Raw genomic sequence first — 17,454 nt, forward strand, 5'->3', positions numbered from 1 at the left:
TTGGTCGTTTTTCTAGCACTCGTTACAATTATTGCAGCACAGGTGAGTGATTCGCGGAATTCTTCAAACTGGTGTAAAGAGGGAAAAAAGACGGACTTCTCAAGACGCCCTTCTGCCGATGAGGGCAGCTAGTGCGCTCGATATTTTTACTCGGCAGTTTTTTTATGTTTTTTTAAATATTTTATTAGGATAAATAAATACAAATATTTTCAATCTTAACGGAATTCTTACGGAAATTCTGCCAGCGAATTCACAGGTTTACCATAGTCAGCCGGAAGTACAACCGTTACGAAAAGCAGTGTAACAAGCTTGGGCTCAAAACATTTCCACTTCATCGCAAATATAGGTATAAATATTCGCATATAATCTGCACCGCTGTACTTACTTTTATACAAATTTCTGTAAAAAAAAATATGTTAGTGGCAATTACGATTGTTTTCGTCCGGCTTTTGTGGAAAATGTTCAGCTAAAGCTCCTAGAACTTGTAATTTTAAAGGGCACAACAGGCTTATTGGCTAAATTAATAAAAATGGAAAGCAACGCAGGTATTGTTTCAATTAGTAGAATACTTGAACTTGAGCCCGGTACCCTAATAAAGCATAAGAACATATATAGTCATAAAATACACGCAATCAAAAGATAATTTCGTCGATAGCATTGGGCAAAAATGCTGGCGTGGAAGGCACACTTTGCAGCGTTGTAACCTTGAAGGAAACAAAATGATGCAACACATTTTTTTTATTAATAAACACAAAGTGTATTGGAGAACTATCACTGTAAATATAAAAAAAAATTGAAGACTTTTTTGTTTTAATTGTCCCTTGAAATTTAATAACTTTGTACTTTAGTTAGGACAAGTTTGGAGCGACATAAAAATTTCAAATCTTGGGATAAAGGGGTAATCATTTATATATCATTCGAAAGAACGTTTTAATAAGGGCATATTACATAAGTATAATTGTTGTAGCTAATTAATTGTCTTAGATTACTACTCAGAAATGTAATGACAAAACGTCAAAGGGGCCATGTTTCAGCATTTCTGACGCAAAATATGTAATCTCTACAATGCTGTGCATATGTAAATAAATAGTTCCCATCATCTATTAAATAAAAAAATATTTGAGATTTATAATATTTGTAGTCTGCATAGTACGTGTCACCAAATATGACATAAACGAAAACTTCTAAAATCGAATATACCGTTGTGGCGCAATCAAAACATTTTTCCTCTTCAAATATGTTTGTTTTGCAAAATCGTTTTTGGTAACGTCCCTTACATATGTTAAAGAGTAATATATATATAAAAAGATTGGAAAAAACGAGAAATATACTTCTGAACTTACGTGCATGATCTTGTCTGAAAAAAGCCCACTATCGTTTGTGACGTCACGGGTAGGACAGTCTGGTACAGACCAAGCAGATCTTGGATACCTCGGCTCGTCAGCTCGCTTCATGCGCTGTTAGGGTAACGCGCGGCAAAGCCTGTTTCACGCGTTGTGTTTATTTGGTAAAGTGAGATTTGCAGTATACATTTTACCGAAGCTTGAAACCGTGGCACGCGATAGTCGTGCTAAGAAACTCTTTCGGCGCTGAGGTGTCGAAGCGCTGGGATGGTGGTGTGCTGTTTTCTAACCCAGTGCAAAAAGCTGGATGATGAAAATAGAATATTCAGCGCTTTACCATACAACAACATCTACCAAGTCGAATAGGGTTCCTTTATTATTATTATTAGTAGTATTAGTATTATTATTATTCGCACAAAATAAAACTGAGAAAAGAATGTCTCGTCAGATTGAAAATAGAAAAGTGAAATTTGAGAACCTCTCCCGTGTAGTAAACACTTCACTGAAAGCGACTCCGTGTATCCTGTGGGTTCTAATGTGTTTTGTGAAAGCTGGTCTTTGATTAGTTCCAAGTTGATTTCTTTTTGAATTTTGTAAACCAGATACCACACATTTCCTCATAATAACTGACACTAAGCAGCGATTGCTGGCTTCCGGAGTCGTTTTAATTAAATCCTTGCGCGTTTCGACGCGAAATGTGCGGCCCCCTCGCGACCGAGGTGAATGGGGTATTATACCCCATTCACACGACCGCAAAGGTACCTTTCTCTAAGGGACCTTTATTCTCAGCGGCCAATCAATTAACGATCTTCCGCGCGTGGCGTGTGCTCGCGACCCAAGAGCACGGGCTGATTCGCCGATAGCAGAGGGACCTATGTTAAAGGTACCTTTATGCTGACCGTGTGAATGGGGTACTAGTAAGTCGGTGGCACTTCAGCGTTCGTATAAATGAGGTATACTCCTGCTATGAATTGTTACCGTTTGTGTTTTTAATCTCGCAGACCCAGATCCGCATAATGCGTGATCCGCTTCTCAGTGAACGGTTTTGAATTTTTAATAAATTCTTAGTAAATAATGATTCGAACAAATAATAACCCTGTCAGACGGGCACGCTAAATAAAATTTAAGAAAAATGAGATTACAGCTCGGCCAATCCGCGTGTTTAATACGCCACGTGGCGCGTGCAGGCGCCACGTGCAGAACCAGGATAACGGGCTGATTCGCCTAGCGGTGAATGACATTCGATCAAATTGACATTTACTTTTCCGTCTGACAGGGGTATTAATCAATCGCCGGAATTTGCTGGGTCATGTCCGACAATTTAAATATTTATGAAAATGTTTGCTTTTTTTTTAGCACAACTGAGTTGCGATGTGTCACTCTTTTTTGCCACATATGCATGCGTGAAAAGCTAAGTGTCAATTGCTGACGAGAATTTGCTCGTCAGCAACTGTCGAGTCAAAACACTTGGGTAGAAAGAAGCGTCGATATTGGCAAGCTCAATGTAGGTAAAACAAGTGTGCGGCGCTTTGCAAGACAACTGTTAGCGCGTGCGCAGCTAAGAAGAAAGCACGTCACTTACTCTGGTGAATGCAAAACCTTTTTCTACAACAGCATTCACAGATCCTAAAAAAAAAAAAAAAAAAGATTAGAGAGGCTGTGAATAGCTTTGACGCACGAAGCGTAAACTTAAGTGTGAAGCTACAGAGCTTTTTTGTTTATTTTAATATAAAAAGCAACTTTAAGCCGCTGTTATTCAATAGAAAAATTACTCACACAAAAAAGTCATTACACGTTGTTGTTGTTTTTTTTGTTCTTTTTAATAAATAAGCCGTTTTTGATCGGCATAGATGCGAAATAACATAGCCAGTCCTTGCTTTGACATAGGGTTGTGTGCTGGCATCCTGCCAGCTGCGTCACAGAATGGCGCCCGCGAGGTGGCGCCACCGAAACATCTCGTCGGCCAACAGTGCACGAAACCGCCCGAGTTTATAAACGGTTCAAGTTACTTTACGTCGCCGCTTCTTCCGATCACGTCACACGGAATATCCGCTGTCCCCCAGCCAATCAACCGAGTCGGTCGGAATGAGTCACGGTGACGCAGCATTTTCCCAGAGAGTTTGTTATCCGGTCGCGTCGAGAGTGCACACTTGGGGTCGAGGACCACTCCACGACGGGGCGCGTCGTCCCCCACGCACGGTCTCCGGGAAGCCACTCCGAGCGGTGTTTGGTGGCCTGCCCTCTTTCCTACACGGGGGCCGCCACTCAGAGTCCGCATCAATGATCCGCGTGTACCGTAGGGCCTTCCGCGCTCGCCGCTGTGTAAGCCACCGCGCTCTCGTGCGCCATACACGACCCCAATTTCAGAGCGGCTTCGTTTAACGCCAATTGCCTCCGACTGCACCCCGCGCGACCACGCCCCGGTCCGGTTATTGGATCTTTCCCGAAGCTCGTTCCAGCGTCGGAACGCGATGAATTGCGGATGCGGACTCCCTCTGCTACCACAACTCCGTTTCGCCGTACGATGGAGCGCGACCGACGCTACGGGCCGACCCGACCAATCGGGCGCTGCGAACGTGTCACGTGACTATGCGCGCCTTCAGAAATGTCTTATATGAATGACCGTATCGAGAATTGGGCAAGTAAGGTGTATAGATAGGGTGTATACGTGGACGAATATCTGGGGCCCTAAACTCGTCAAACACAAAGTTCGCGCCGAAGTTGACGGAGCGCACCGATTGGACAACCACGACGATGACTTTGCGCTTTTGTCGCGGACGTCCAATCAGCGCGCTCCGCGCACTTTCGGCTCCAACTTTGTGTTTGACGAGTTTAGGTCTCCTGGGGCCCTAAACTCGTGAAACACGAAGTTGGGGCCGAAGTTGAGGGAGCGCACCGATTGGACAATCACGACGATGACTTGGCGCTTTTGTCGCCAACATCCAATCGGTGCGCTCCGCGAACTTTCGGCCCGAACTTTGTGTTTCACGAGTTTAGGGCCACTGGCCTCATTTGCCCAATTCTCGATGTGGCCATGTATGGCTGCATTTGTGTGCGGGTCTCCTCGCGAAGATCACGTGACATGCGCAAGCCATTGGATTGGCTCCGTCGGTTCGTATACCGTCCGGTGCGGTCCATCATAAGATGAAATGAACTATACTAACGCGCGATCCAGTGGCAGTGTTTGTTGGCGCTCGTTTTTCTCGTCGTGAGCGTGTTGGTTTCGTGCTGCTATATTTTTTTTTTTTCTCGGGTATATCTTGTGCGGATGTGTCCTCGCTTCCGTGCCTGCTGCTGACAGGTCCTTGTTTGTTCCCTTTCCATTTATCGCTTTAGTTGTCTTTTTTCTTTTTTTTAATCTTCGAAGATAATCTAGGGCCGTGCGGCTGTTGATGCTGCCAATGTATTGGTGTTCTTCTTTTCTCGCACGCCGTTATATAGTTCGTGCGGCAATCATTTATCTTTCGAAGCTGCTTGTGCTTTGGAATTTATCGTATTCCTGCGGCGTTGAGCGTCTGCGCGAACGCGGTCGGAGGCCGGGGAATGCTCCAGTAAAGACTGCGTTTCACGTGTTGCGTTTACGTCGTAGACTGCGCTATTACGGCTTCTTGACGCTTGTTTCGTCAGTACGCTCTATCGAGTGGATTCGTGCTCTGGCTGCTAGATCCGTTTTCGACTGCCGCGTTAGCTTTTAGCCGTGTATACGAATGTTGTTTCTATTGACGTCTGCCTTCTCACTCAAAATAAGCCCCCTAATGTGAGTTTAGCTTCGCTTTAATTTTGATGTGGCTTGCTTTCTTTTCTTCTTCGTTCTTTGACTCAATGGTGAGGATGGCGGGCTGTCTGTTCGGCCTTTTGGTTTGATGTCACTGATCTACGCGCTCCAAAAATGTACGTGAGTTCGCTCTTCTGGGATTTTAGGCGGATCTCTTTAGTATCCAGCGTGGAACGTAAACGCACCCTCGAGTCGCTTGAGGCTTGACGAAAAGCTGCAAAAATAGGCTTTTTTTTTTTTTTTGTTTAATTTTCAATAATGCATTTGTAGACAAAGACCTGTACACTTTGCCACCTCCTTGGCGCTCGGTAAGTTCGATCCACTCGAAAAATGTCAGACCGTATACTCTTCAAAATAGCACCTTTAAATACGTATGTTGTGTGCCGACAATCGACGAATGGAATTTACTGCCCTACGTCTGCGTGCATACTTCGATCGTTGACTGTAGTGAATAATAATAATAATAAATAAGGCATATTCGCAGTATATTATAAATACAAATAAATGCATCAATAAAACTTTCCTGCAGAGCACGGCGACAGCCAACGACGGCGAAAAACAAGGATCCCAGCGAATACCAAGTTCCGTGTTCTGCGGCAAAGTGAACTCACCGGCTTTTCATCCCTAATTCCAAAGATTGTTCCGGCCATTTTTTTTTTTTTCCAAGATTGCAAAATGTGTTTGAGGTACTGGGTACAAGATAGAGAGAAATGTAATTAAGAAAGTGTAGCAAATACTCTAGACTAACTGTATTTACAAGATACCAAAATACTACCAAAAGTATTTGAAATACAGTATCTTGACTACAGTATTTAAGATAGCCACAAGCCTAATACATACTGAGCCTTGTGCGTCAATTTTCTGCAAAGCACTGGAAGAGTCAAGCACCGACGCCCAATGAATTTTTTCCCGCGAAAAATGATGTCTCCTCCGCGATTTTGAGCATGACGTCCCATACGCTCAAATGAGGCTCGGTACCACATCGTAGAATTAATGAATAACTAGAAAAGCTTTTTTTTTTTTTCCTTGTCCACCGCCATTTAATAGGTTCCTTTTCTAGATCTTGTCATTGGTTATTCGAGTGTTCTAAGGAAAAGAAGACGCACGTAATTTTTTTAATCGTTCTTTTTGTGTTTGTGTGTATGTGTAGAGGATGACGGCAAGACGCTAAGCAAGACGTCTGCGCCATCTAGTGGCGCCCAGGTGTGCCGTATTTCAAGGGTGACCGCACAACGCCTGTCTTTTTTTTCTTTACTGAAATCTGCACATTTGTTCTTTACGCTTTCTTCCACCCTTGAACGCGAACGTCGCCCAAGGAGTCGTAACATGTTTACGCAATTACATCCTCAATGTCCAGAATCGCGGACTTGCAGAAGAAATGAAATCTCCGGTGAACTGTACCATAGAGTTAATGAGAGCGAGCATTCAGCCCCGCTTTGAATTCCTTTCATAAAGTGCGAAGCTCGGTCCATTCTGAAAGAAGTCCTTCACTTGGGCAACGAACGCTTTGTGCGCACTTCGTACATCGCACAAAAACCGACCGGTCGGTCGGCAGCGCATCCTCGTTTCTTTGCGCAACTAACGAGCGTATTAGTCGCGACTCGCAGCCAGCCATGCCGCGAAGAAGGCGAAGCCACTTTGCGCGGGAAGTGTTTGGCGCCGTTAAACCACTTTTCCCGCGCTAAAACAAACGCGCGCGCTGTTCTACCGATGTGGCGCGAGCTGGCCAAGTCGCGTGCGCGCCCGTTGGTGGCCGCCGCGAGGGCGATGATCATTTGTCTGCCAGGCACGCCGCTGGACTGGACGCGGAGGAAGGAAGGAAAAAAGGGATGCGAAGAAACGTTTCTGCCGCTTTCACGTAACGTTGGAACTGTCAATCGGGGACAGCCGTAAGGGCGAGGGTGGGGGGAGAGACCGCGTCGGGCCGCGCGGTCTGCCCTGCCGTCGAGGCTATCCAGTTGAAAGCGAAAGGTGTGCAGTCGACCACGAGGGTCGAGATGGAGAAAGTGCTCGTGCGAGTGGCTCCCTACGTGCCCTACACGAAGAGTAAGTCTGTGCAAGTTCCTCCGCGCTCGTGGCCATGTGTGTAATGATGCTTAGATTCTGGGCGGGGGAGCTGTTGCGGATGGAGTCTATTTTGGGGACTGGCGAATTGTTGGCCGAAAAGATGTTGTATTGTTTTTGAAAAGCGTGTTATCGTATTTGTTTTTTTAATATATATATAAATCAAAGGTTCGGCAGTTGTTGATAAAAAAAAGGCGTATGCCAACTCTCTTCGCATACAAGCAAATCATCTTAAAAGAAAAATCTATTGCGCGGGTGCGTAGAAGAAGGTATACTTCGTGTATAATATATATGCATATATACAATACCAATTTGGTTTTATTTGGCCGCTTAGATGTCAATCTTTTGTATAAAGAATTAGCTAAGATTTTGCAGCGGAAATACTAGCAACGTTGGTTTTAAATCAGGGAATACGGTGTGTTTGCGTATAGCATTTCGATCCAGCAGACCGTAAAATATACTTTGTGTAAGATACTTCACCTCTGCTAACCTGCAATACTTGGCGCGGGCGGAAAGAAAAATGTTTTACATATATATCAAGAGACAAGCCTTGCACTTGAAGTTTGCGGTTACGGTACCAGCTATTCAGAGCTCACACCCTTCGAAATACAGCGACTGTACGTGAATTTCTCCAGATTGTTTTGCCAATTTTCCGCTCGTGCGTAGATCGACTCATTGTTCATAAACAAGCGCGCGCGCTCCCCCACAGGAACATAGGGTCATTGCGCGAGCGCTTTTTAACCGTTTCTCAAATAGCGAAGCATCTACGCGTATCCGTTGTTCCACAGCCGGAGCCATCGCCTTGACCTAACGTCGTAAACACACGAGTTGGCGTACGAACAAACTTTCACGACTTCTTGCGGGAAAGCTCTTGCCGGCAATATCTCGTTAAGAAAGAATTTCCCACACTTTGTGTCCGGTTTTGAAACGGAGAGCGACCGGCTCGAGGTCTGCCATCATAACGCAGGGAACGCACGACGTAAACACACGGCCCTCGAAGACATCTCACTACTCGGAAGGCCGTTCCGCCAACAACGTCGTGTCTCTTGTTTTGTTTCTGTCTTCGCGTCTTTGGGTTACAAAGCACCGGTCACACTTCTCGTGCACATCATACCAGAGACACAGTCTGTAGACATCATGAAAGAATGATCTGCGTGTACACGCCTCGTTCATGTTCAATGAATGTTATGTCTCATACATACGTATGGACTTCGAACATTTCTAAAGACGGTTTTTGAATGGCCAACGACTATCCATACAAGGAAGAAACACGCTTCAGACAGTGTATGAAGACTGACCTTTGGCAAATCCTTTGTTCTTTTTCCAAATGTTTGGGTGTACGCTAAGGTGTTCCCTTTGTTTTCTGACGTCTCCTCACAGCAGCGCCTCCGCGGCCTCGCGAGGAAGATGAGATGCGCTTCACTGGACTCCGCCGGGACCAGATCCCGTCGCGGTCCTTCCAAGTCCTCCAGAAGATGACCGGTGCCGACGACCCGCAACAGGGCTACCAGCAGCAGGGCTACCAGCAGCAGGGCTACCAGCAGCAGGGCTACCCGCAGCAGGGATATGGCCAGCAGCAGTTCCAGCAGGAGCCTCCGCCCGGTGAGCGCGGGCCACTGACTCCTCGAGGGTAGAGAACTACATGTATTACAGACGACGGCAGTAAAGTCGCGATGGGCTCCCGACAATTTTTTACAGAAGCTATATAGTTGTACCTTAGCGGTGGATAGTTTCCCGGTTGGTCAGAATGGGGCGTAAAAGCGCTGATAGGAAGGTATGACGGAAAAATTTCAATCAATTTCAATCAATTTTATTTCCTCTCCATCTGAGAGGGGAAGGCAGGGAAAAAAAGCAGCATGTCGCTACTTGACGAAGCCCCCGCCTCCCCTTTACATCCGCAGCGCAAACCTCCAGTATGTTAATTTCTTTCTTTTTGTGTGTGTGTGTGTGTATGCTTTTTTGTCCAGAGAAAGGTCACAGTCCAAAAAACCTTCATAGTTTGGAGTTTTCAAGTCCCTCCTATCTGCTTAGACTAGCTTTTTTATGTTTGAGTTTTCGATCGATCAGTTTATCGAACAGGGGGGGCGAGTGATATCGCTCCCGAGTGGTGGTCGTGCAGTCTCAGTGGAGAAAGGGAGGCAAAAGGGTGTCCACCCCTTTCTCCACTGAGACCGCATGACCATTGGAGCATGGCGTTTTTCATTGGTTGCACTCATGAGAGGAAAATCCAATGACTGCGGTGGCCAATGGGAAGCAGCGATGTCCGAATTCGCTGCTCAATATGGTATAGCTAGTCAGCTGGCAGATTCCATAGTCCACAGTTCGGAGCTCTCGTTTTTAATCCGCTGAGTAACTTTATAATTGGATTTTTTTTCTATTATAATTAAGTGGAGATAGACCCGTCGTCGTGCCTGTAAACGTGACTGGAAAGTATTCGTTCCAAGGTATATGTAATAAAATCGTTACACGACCCTTTTTGGTTTGCGTTTGTTTGCGGGCCTCTCGAATTTGGCAAGCTCTCGACGGAATCTCGAGCCGCGCGCCTGAAGCTTTGGCGAGCGCACTTAGTGACTATTTTTGTGCCAAATGTTTCTTCGTGCGTATGCGCTCGTCGCCATAAACGCTCGGGGATACGGAAGATGTCGCAATAACCTTAAAGCTAAGCCCAAGGAATGCACAGGTGGTTTATAGTACGCGCCTATTTGGCCGACCAAATAATTTTGTAGAACGCAAATTTGAGTTGTTTTTTGTTTTGTCTTTGTTGCATTGGGCTAGACACGTGTAAGGTCAGTGTTTGGTAACGACGAATGCGAGTATAGTGGACCATAGATATCGCTTCGAAGACGTGACGATCATTATTATTCCTACAGATATTCGTGAGTACTGCAACCATCCGGAAGAGCTGGACGATGCCACGGTCAACCCGCGGTACCGAGGTCCCAACATCCCGTCCAGGTCATTCAAGGTGCTTCAGGAAATGACTGGTGCGGACGGCAGTGAGTACACAACACCGGCATTTCTTCTTAAAGCAATGTGCCAGAAAACAGGGGGAGAGGAGGAGACGCCAGAGCGCGGTGACGTCGGAACGCCGAGCCCTGCAGTTGGAATGATTCGGACCTTTCTTGTTCGTGTTGGCCTCACTGCATGACGTCACAGTCCCACGTGGTGTCATCATGGTGTCATATGAAGTCACAGCGTGTACCCGACTCACAGTGTCACGTGATGTCACAGTGCCACGTGACGTCATGGTGTTACGTGACGCTACAGTGCCACGTGATGTGACGTCGCAATGTACGCGTTAAATTTAGCGGGAAAATGTTTTCGCTAAATTTGGACACAAATGCCATGATGCGCTTTCGCGCCTTTATTGTGTCTGACGGAATTTACAAGCCGGGCGATCTTTTCTGCAGCGATATAACTAACATTTCTTTTCTTTTTTTTTTTTTTAAGACGTGATTTAATAGAAACAATGAGTGTCGTTTTGGGGTAGTCACCGAAGACTTCATTAGGTCCGACCAAGTGAAAACACGGTTAGTTCATATTTGTTTAAACTCCGCGACTTCCGTCGGATCACAATCGGCGGTTTACGTTCCTTTTCCTTTTTAACCTCATTAGTATTTATTATTAATTGGGTTCGTATCTTATAGCACACTTCCTTTATCGCGTGCGTCATTACAGACCGGAAGTTTCTGGTCATATAAAGATAAAAATAAAATATGCGCACTCTTCCTCCTGAACAGTTTCAATTTCTTATCTGCTGGGTAGCGCACTGCAAACACTTCTTCTGCCTCGCTCGTAAATGATGCAACCTCAAATTCTGATTACATCTACCGACTTCCAAAAGATAAAGGAATTAGCTGGAATATATTAATGCGGAGCCGTTTATTTCCGCGTGATATTCGCGTATAAGTTCTCCAGTCCGTTTTGTCCGAAATAACTTTCTACCGCGGGGGCTTCGAGGAAGGACAAACGTGTTTTCAAGACCGCTATTTGACGGCAAACTCACCAAGGCACAAAAGCGAAGAACACGCCGAACATCTCTGACACCAATTGCAACTTTCCTTATGGCCGGCATAACTAAGGTTGAGGCGGCCGATAATGTATTGACAACCGTGGGCGTACTTTACCAGAATTTATCCTGCCCGCATTTAAGACGAAAGACACGTGAAGCGCTGGAAGTCGTGACAGTGACTCTATTCACGTTTAAAAAAGAACAAAAAAAACTTGGGGATTCTCGTCCTTGTAGATGCGCACACGCCACTTTTGCTCGCGGATGATTCGCGTCATTTCCTCTGAAAATTATTTCCCACTTCCATTTTTAACTTCAGTTTTAGACGGAAATGTTGTGGTTGTAAGTCTCCTTGACCCGGTCTAATGGAGGTTTCTCGCGTGCCCAAAAACTTCCCTCGAACGAGTGTGCCTGCTCCGGGAAATTTTCTTCAAATTCCGCAAATCATCGTAACAACCTGATGACCTTTACACACAGTTGGGAGCCCTCGATGGCGATTACTTCACCCAAAACATATTCGTCCCTCGTTTCTGTATAGCGTATTCCAGCTAGACGTATTAAGTAATAATCGTTCTTTACCAGGTGTTCGATCACGTGGGTATTGTCCCATGTCCCGTAGTGTACAGAAAAGAACGCGTTCATACATATGTGCGTGGTAAGCATGGTTGCTATGCGGAGAGAAAGTCGTCTGCGTCTTGCGCAGGAGTTTCGGTGACGTCAGAACGACGTCGAGCTCTGATTGGCTTTGATTGAAAGGAGAGTGGGTAGACGTCAATGCTAGATGCCTTAAAATCTACCCAATAGGTTTTTTTTTGTTTGTTTCAATTAGCCAATAAGATTCTGGCATTCTGGCATGATCGCAACCCCTGTGCAAAAAGCAGACGAACTTGCGCTCCGCATACGGTTGTAAGTGGCTTGCACGTGACGTCACTATCTGGATTGTGGAACTGGAAATATAACTGGAGTCTGTCTGGATTTCTGGTTTTCTGAAATTCATCCTTTGTCTGCAAACTGGATTTCAGGTTTCCGGAAACAATTCCAGTTAAATTTCTAGTTCCATAACTCATAATGTAAAAAATTATGCTAGTTTTTTTTGTTTTTTTTTTTTTCTGTAGGGAGTGCACTGTGAATGCGGTCTTTCCTACTTGTTCTTGCCTAGAAAAAGTAATTCGGCGATGCGATATGTATGCTGAAGAAGATACGCCCTCACCAGCAAAACCACCGCAATGTCCGCCGGTGTGACGTTGGTGCAAGCCACGCATTCGTGGGCGCAACAAATATCAACTTCACCTGCTGCTCCAAAGGTGGAGTCGTTGAAGCAGCGCGTGGTCCTTCTCTCGACAGCTCCCTTGGCCCCGTCAGTCTTCCAGCATCGTCAACAGCAACAGCAACCGCGACAACAGCAACAGCAGCAGCAGCCCGGACAGCCCAAGCCGCGCAAGACGACTCAGATGACCATCCAGCTGGGCGGTCCTTCTAGCGAGCAGGGCTACACGGGACCCCCGGCGCAAGGGGGTGTCGTGTACACCCCCGAAAAGGTGTTCCCGCAGCCCAACGTGCCGGCGTCCATGCAGGAGGCCGAGGCCGAGCCGCGCAAGTACACCGGCGGACACATCCCGTCCAGGTCCTTCAAGATGCTCCAGGCCATGACGGGGGAACCCCAGGGGGGACCGCCCGGTAAGGGGTCTCTATAGCTACTTAGCGTCCCGCTGTTGGCTCCGAAAGCCTTTCACAACGATGATGAAGAACCATCTTCGTATTCTTATTTCTATTACCTCTTAGAATCTATAAAGCATCGACATGCGAATGCGAACCCAGGGATCATACCTTGAATCCCCACTCCTGCCCGTTTCAATCTAGATGAGTATCGTACCGACGTGCGGTCGTATTGAAGACCTCAGACTAGCTGTGGTACCGCACTGTCTAAATTTCACCTCAACAGCAGAGACACCAGACGCCCATTGGGGCTACCTTCCCTCTGGCTAAACACACACACAGCACACTTATTTCATGTGTGATATAATACGGCCAGGGGAACATAATGGAGGGGACTGATCGTCACGATACGTAGAATATTTAGCTAAAATTTGTTGACTAACTTTTTTTTTTTAATTTGTGAGAATAGACATAGGGTTCCAATTAGAAACTTGCTGAGCGCCATCGACAACCACTAAATCAGTATTTTTTTTTATAAAAAAGGCGCGGAAAGCGCAGTAGTGGGCTGAAGTTACCGCTCGTGCAACAGGCACAAGGCTGGACCTATGTTAAGAGAGGGAAACACTGCGCACGCGCGTTGTGGCACCGCTATAGCCTTGCGTCTGTTGCACGTGTGGTAACTTTAGCGCTCCACCGTGCTTCCCGCATGCTCCGAGCCTTTCTAATATTGACTGATCCAGTTGTTTTCGATGAAGCTTGGCAAGTTTCTAATTAGAACCATTTGTTCATTTTAAATAATTAAAGCGTTAATTGACATATTTTAGTTGATTAGTCGACTGCTCGTTACGATTAGCACCCCTACACACTGTGTCTCTCCAACCATAAGTTCCAGGCTTCCTTTCTTTTCAACACTTCTGTCTCTCTCTCTCCCTAACCATACAACTCACCTGCAGAAACTGCATTAGTGTAGCTTTCACGGCTTCTTTTAAACAAATCTGTCTAACTTAAAAAGAAACACCCTGCATATATTTGTGTTCGTTGGTATTTAATATTTACACCAAACAACCAGCGGCGCATTACAGCGGGTAGAGCGAGAAGAAAGCAACACAAACTCTGTTCTTGAAAATGCACTGATATTGAAAATGGGGTAGATACTGTAGAAGCATCAAGATTAAAAGTCAGGTTTATTATCCGAAAGGAAGGACGCCATGTCATTATACATAAACCAAGACAGCAGCAGCAGATTCCACTCAGTACTTCTACGAGGGACGTAATGAATATTTCTTAACTTAGGCGCTGCACAAAATGTTTCTTCAAATATTTTTTTTTTTAAATGGTCCGCGCGACTTGAGACATGGCATGCCCTCAGCTTTGCCATTCGCAGCACAGTTTTTCAGTTTTCTATAGTTTATCTACAAGGTACATTTGATGAGGTTCCCCTCACGTGCCTTAAATAGCAAGTCTTGCCAAAGAGATTTAGGGAATCTCTTTTACTTTCTCTAGGGCTTTATACAAAGTTTAGGATAAGAAACTTCGAAGAGTATAGCCAGATTTTTTAACGGTCTGGGTGACATAAAGATAAAAAGAAGAAACCGAGTCCCACAAATTGAGCATTAGTGTTGCAACGTAATTTTTTATCGTCAATAAAATTTCATGATTGGGACTAGATCGTCCTTCGCTCCACAATTGACTTAGACACACTTATCAGAATTTAAACTCAGTGCCAAAATCTTACACCGTTCTGATACTTTCAAGTCAAGTCAAAATGTGTTTTTATTTGTAAACAGGATGTTAGTTAATAACACTTATTCAGACTTACACTTATTCAGTCTATAAAGTCTTCAGACTTATTCAAGCTTGCACTTATTCAGTCTATAAAATATTCAGACTTATTCAGTCTCTAAAATAGGAGCATAACTAATATTGCGCTTCCCGGAACGCGTCTCCGACTCGTGTGTTCAGCGTCCAATGTGGCGCGTAAGTTTGTCTGCTTCTTTTGCAGGGGTTCTGGTGACGTCACAACGCCGAGCCCTGATTGGCTCTGACTGGAAGGATAGTGGGTAAGCCTTCAATCAGAGCCAATCAGAGCTCGGCGTCTTTCCGACGTCACCACAACTCCTGCACAAGAAGCAGACGAACTTGCAGCGGTCCCGAAGGGGCAACAAATGACGTCACAAAAGCCGGAGTGTTACGCTGTCAGGTGTCGCGATCCTGGCGGTTGGCCGTGGCAGTTCCGGTCAAAAACAGGAGTAAACTCGTGTGTCGCTCTGTCGTCGCGGCGTTCCAACTCCTGTCGGTCGAAGCTTCCGCGGACTGTCAAGTTGGAGAGCCACCTGCAGCAGAACAGGCGTCTGCTACATCCACCACAGCTGTTGAGGCGCCGCCAGGATCGCGACCGATGGCAGCGTGACGTTTCTATGATGTCATAAGATGAAAATCAAGAGACCATTTTTTTTTTTATGCCGTGTTCACATTAGTTGGAGACGCCATCCGAGCACCATACGAATTATACCTATAGTATAGTGACCGACAATTTAAGAAACGCAGAGCGTGGTGAACCCCCAAGTATCTTACTATCGCTCAACAGCCGATGAGATTGCGCCATTAACCAATAAAAACACCGACAACCCACCACGATACGGAAAGCGTGAATATAATATACTATAGTCCCTACGTTTATTAAGCTGTCAATGACCTTAGTGGAATGTTTTGCTGTTGTTTTTCCCCCATTTTAGACGTTTGACGCTGGATGCAGGGTAAGGTAGGCCGTTGAGCAGATGTTACAAACGGAAGACTTTGTGTGACTGTACGGCCGCAAGCTACCGCGTCCCTGTCCATTTCATAAAAAAAAAAAAAGCAAAATAAAATAATAGACACACGAAAAACGATACGAGCAGATCTTTCACGCTTGCCCCTTGTTTTACGTGTTTGTTCTGTCTTTTAATATTTTTTTGTTTGTTTTACTTCTACAAACACGATCATTGATTTATTTATCGCAGCCATTAATTTCCAACCGCGTAAGAGCGTCGAACAAAGGTATTTATACTCGAAGGAATAATTTGCTTGAATAACAACTTCATTAAGATCATTAATCATCAAGTCAGAGAGGTTTTGCCAAAAACCTGTCCAGAAGCAAAAATCCAAATCCAATGGGTGTTTTCGGTTTCAACCGATTTTGTATTTTAGACATTGACGGATGTTACTTTTTTTTTTCGGTTAACACCGGAAAGTCTACGCCCTAATTACTGATCAACTAATTTTCTGCAGCCAATTCCAATTTGTAGTAATCTTAAAAGCATGTTACCTGTTTCTAAGTATTGAATATTTTATTACATTTTCGTGGTACATATTTTCTAGTCAACGATATCACATTACCTCGTTTATCCTCAGTTTTTTTTTTTTTGTTTTTTTTTTCTTTTTTAACGTGCCGCAAAACTTTGTTGCGCACTCATCCTATTGTGTATGTAACATGGTGGCTTTTTTTTTTTTTTCTTTTTCAGATGACGGCTCGACAGAATATTAGAAGTCGCCCCCGGACACGCAGCAACCAGTACAACCTTTCTTTTCGCGGCAGTTTCGAGTGCGCCGCCACCCAACACCAACATGATGCTGATCTTCAGCTCGCGTATAGCCGATTTCGACAGACTTGGGAATGTATGCGTGCGTCGCGCCAATATTTTGCGTACGTCGGCATGTTCGTGATATCGACAAATACGCGTTTGCCAGCGATTCAACTCTATACAAAAAAAAAAAGTTTGTGAGGTAATTTTTTTTGCGGACACGGAGTCAACCAGTCGTGGCACGAAACAGAAAAATCCCAACTCGTATTTTTTTTTTTTTTTTTGTCTAATTATATTTTGAGTTTTGCGATTCGCTGAGATTCTTGTAATGTTTGCCGGGGATTCGTTGTCTCGTGTTCTGTAGGAAAGCAAACTCACAGACCCTCTTTTGTTTAGGATGTACCAATACTCGCGAGAGAAAGTCTGAATGTTTACGCAACAACGGTTGGGATTGGGGGAATGCTCCCCTGCGGCATAAAACAACATCCTCTGATGAAATAGCTTTGCAACAAAGCAAGACGCTCAAATGCTATTTAGACGCTGAGAAGATACTTGTTTCACAAATACTCATAATGCTTTTGTTTTACTTTTTTTTTTAACGTCGCGATTGCAGCAGTTGTGTTTCCGGATGGGAAAATGAAAGTAGGCGTAGAGACTTGGTGTTTGCTCAAGTTGAGTGTAGCTGAACCTGAAAAAGGTTCGTCGCGCTTTTCAGGTGCTAATTAGACAGCCGATGAGGATAACAGTCTAGTCAGTCCTTTCTGTGTGTGTTCTGACATTTTGTTTTCTATACTTTTTGTTTGTGTATATTATGAAAGAAAGTTGTCGCTTGCGATTTAATCCGTACTAACGTCGAGAACAAAAAAAAAATGCATTCGAAATTGTCGTTTTCGTGCACATTTCTATGAGCCAGACAATTAAAAAAAGACGATAAAAACAGTAGAATGTCTTTAGTTTCGATAAATTTCAGGGTTTTCCTTATCTATGAGGATACTCGAACATTAACGTCATATCGTTGCCTGTCTGAAGATTAATTATAAGGTCAGC

At 44.8% G+C, this 17,454-nt stretch overlaps 1 protein-coding gene across 3 annotated transcripts in view; it reads left to right on the forward strand.

Annotated features, from left to right (window-relative positions):
- The window catches only part of LOC8025481 (basic salivary proline-rich protein 2), a 62,084-nt gene extending 45,048 nt beyond the window's left edge, over nt 1-17,036 (forward strand). For 2 of the 3 annotated variants that reach the window (XM_029969173.4, XM_029969174.4), the window contains exons 6-9: nt 8,563-8,784; nt 10,053-10,178; nt 12,536-12,868; nt 16,348-17,036. In XM_029969173.4, coding sequence (XP_029825033.2) covers nt 8,563-8,784; nt 10,053-10,178; nt 12,536-12,868; nt 16,348-16,370 — 704 coding nt within the window. In that variant the 3' untranslated portion in view covers nt 16,371-17,036. The remainder of the gene's footprint in view (nt 1-8,562; nt 8,785-10,052; nt 10,179-12,535; nt 12,869-16,347) is intronic. The other variant, XM_040500749.2, reaches the window with a different exon arrangement.
- The last annotated feature ends 418 nt before the right edge of the window (nt 17,037-17,454 follow it).

This window comes from Ixodes scapularis, unplaced genomic scaffold (assembly GCF_016920785.2).
Source record: "Ixodes scapularis isolate PalLabHiFi unplaced genomic scaffold, ASM1692078v2 PGA_scaffold3__209_contigs__length_174095766, whole genome shotgun sequence".
Taxonomy (NCBI): Eukaryota; Metazoa; Arthropoda; class Arachnida; order Ixodida; family Ixodidae; genus Ixodes; species Ixodes scapularis.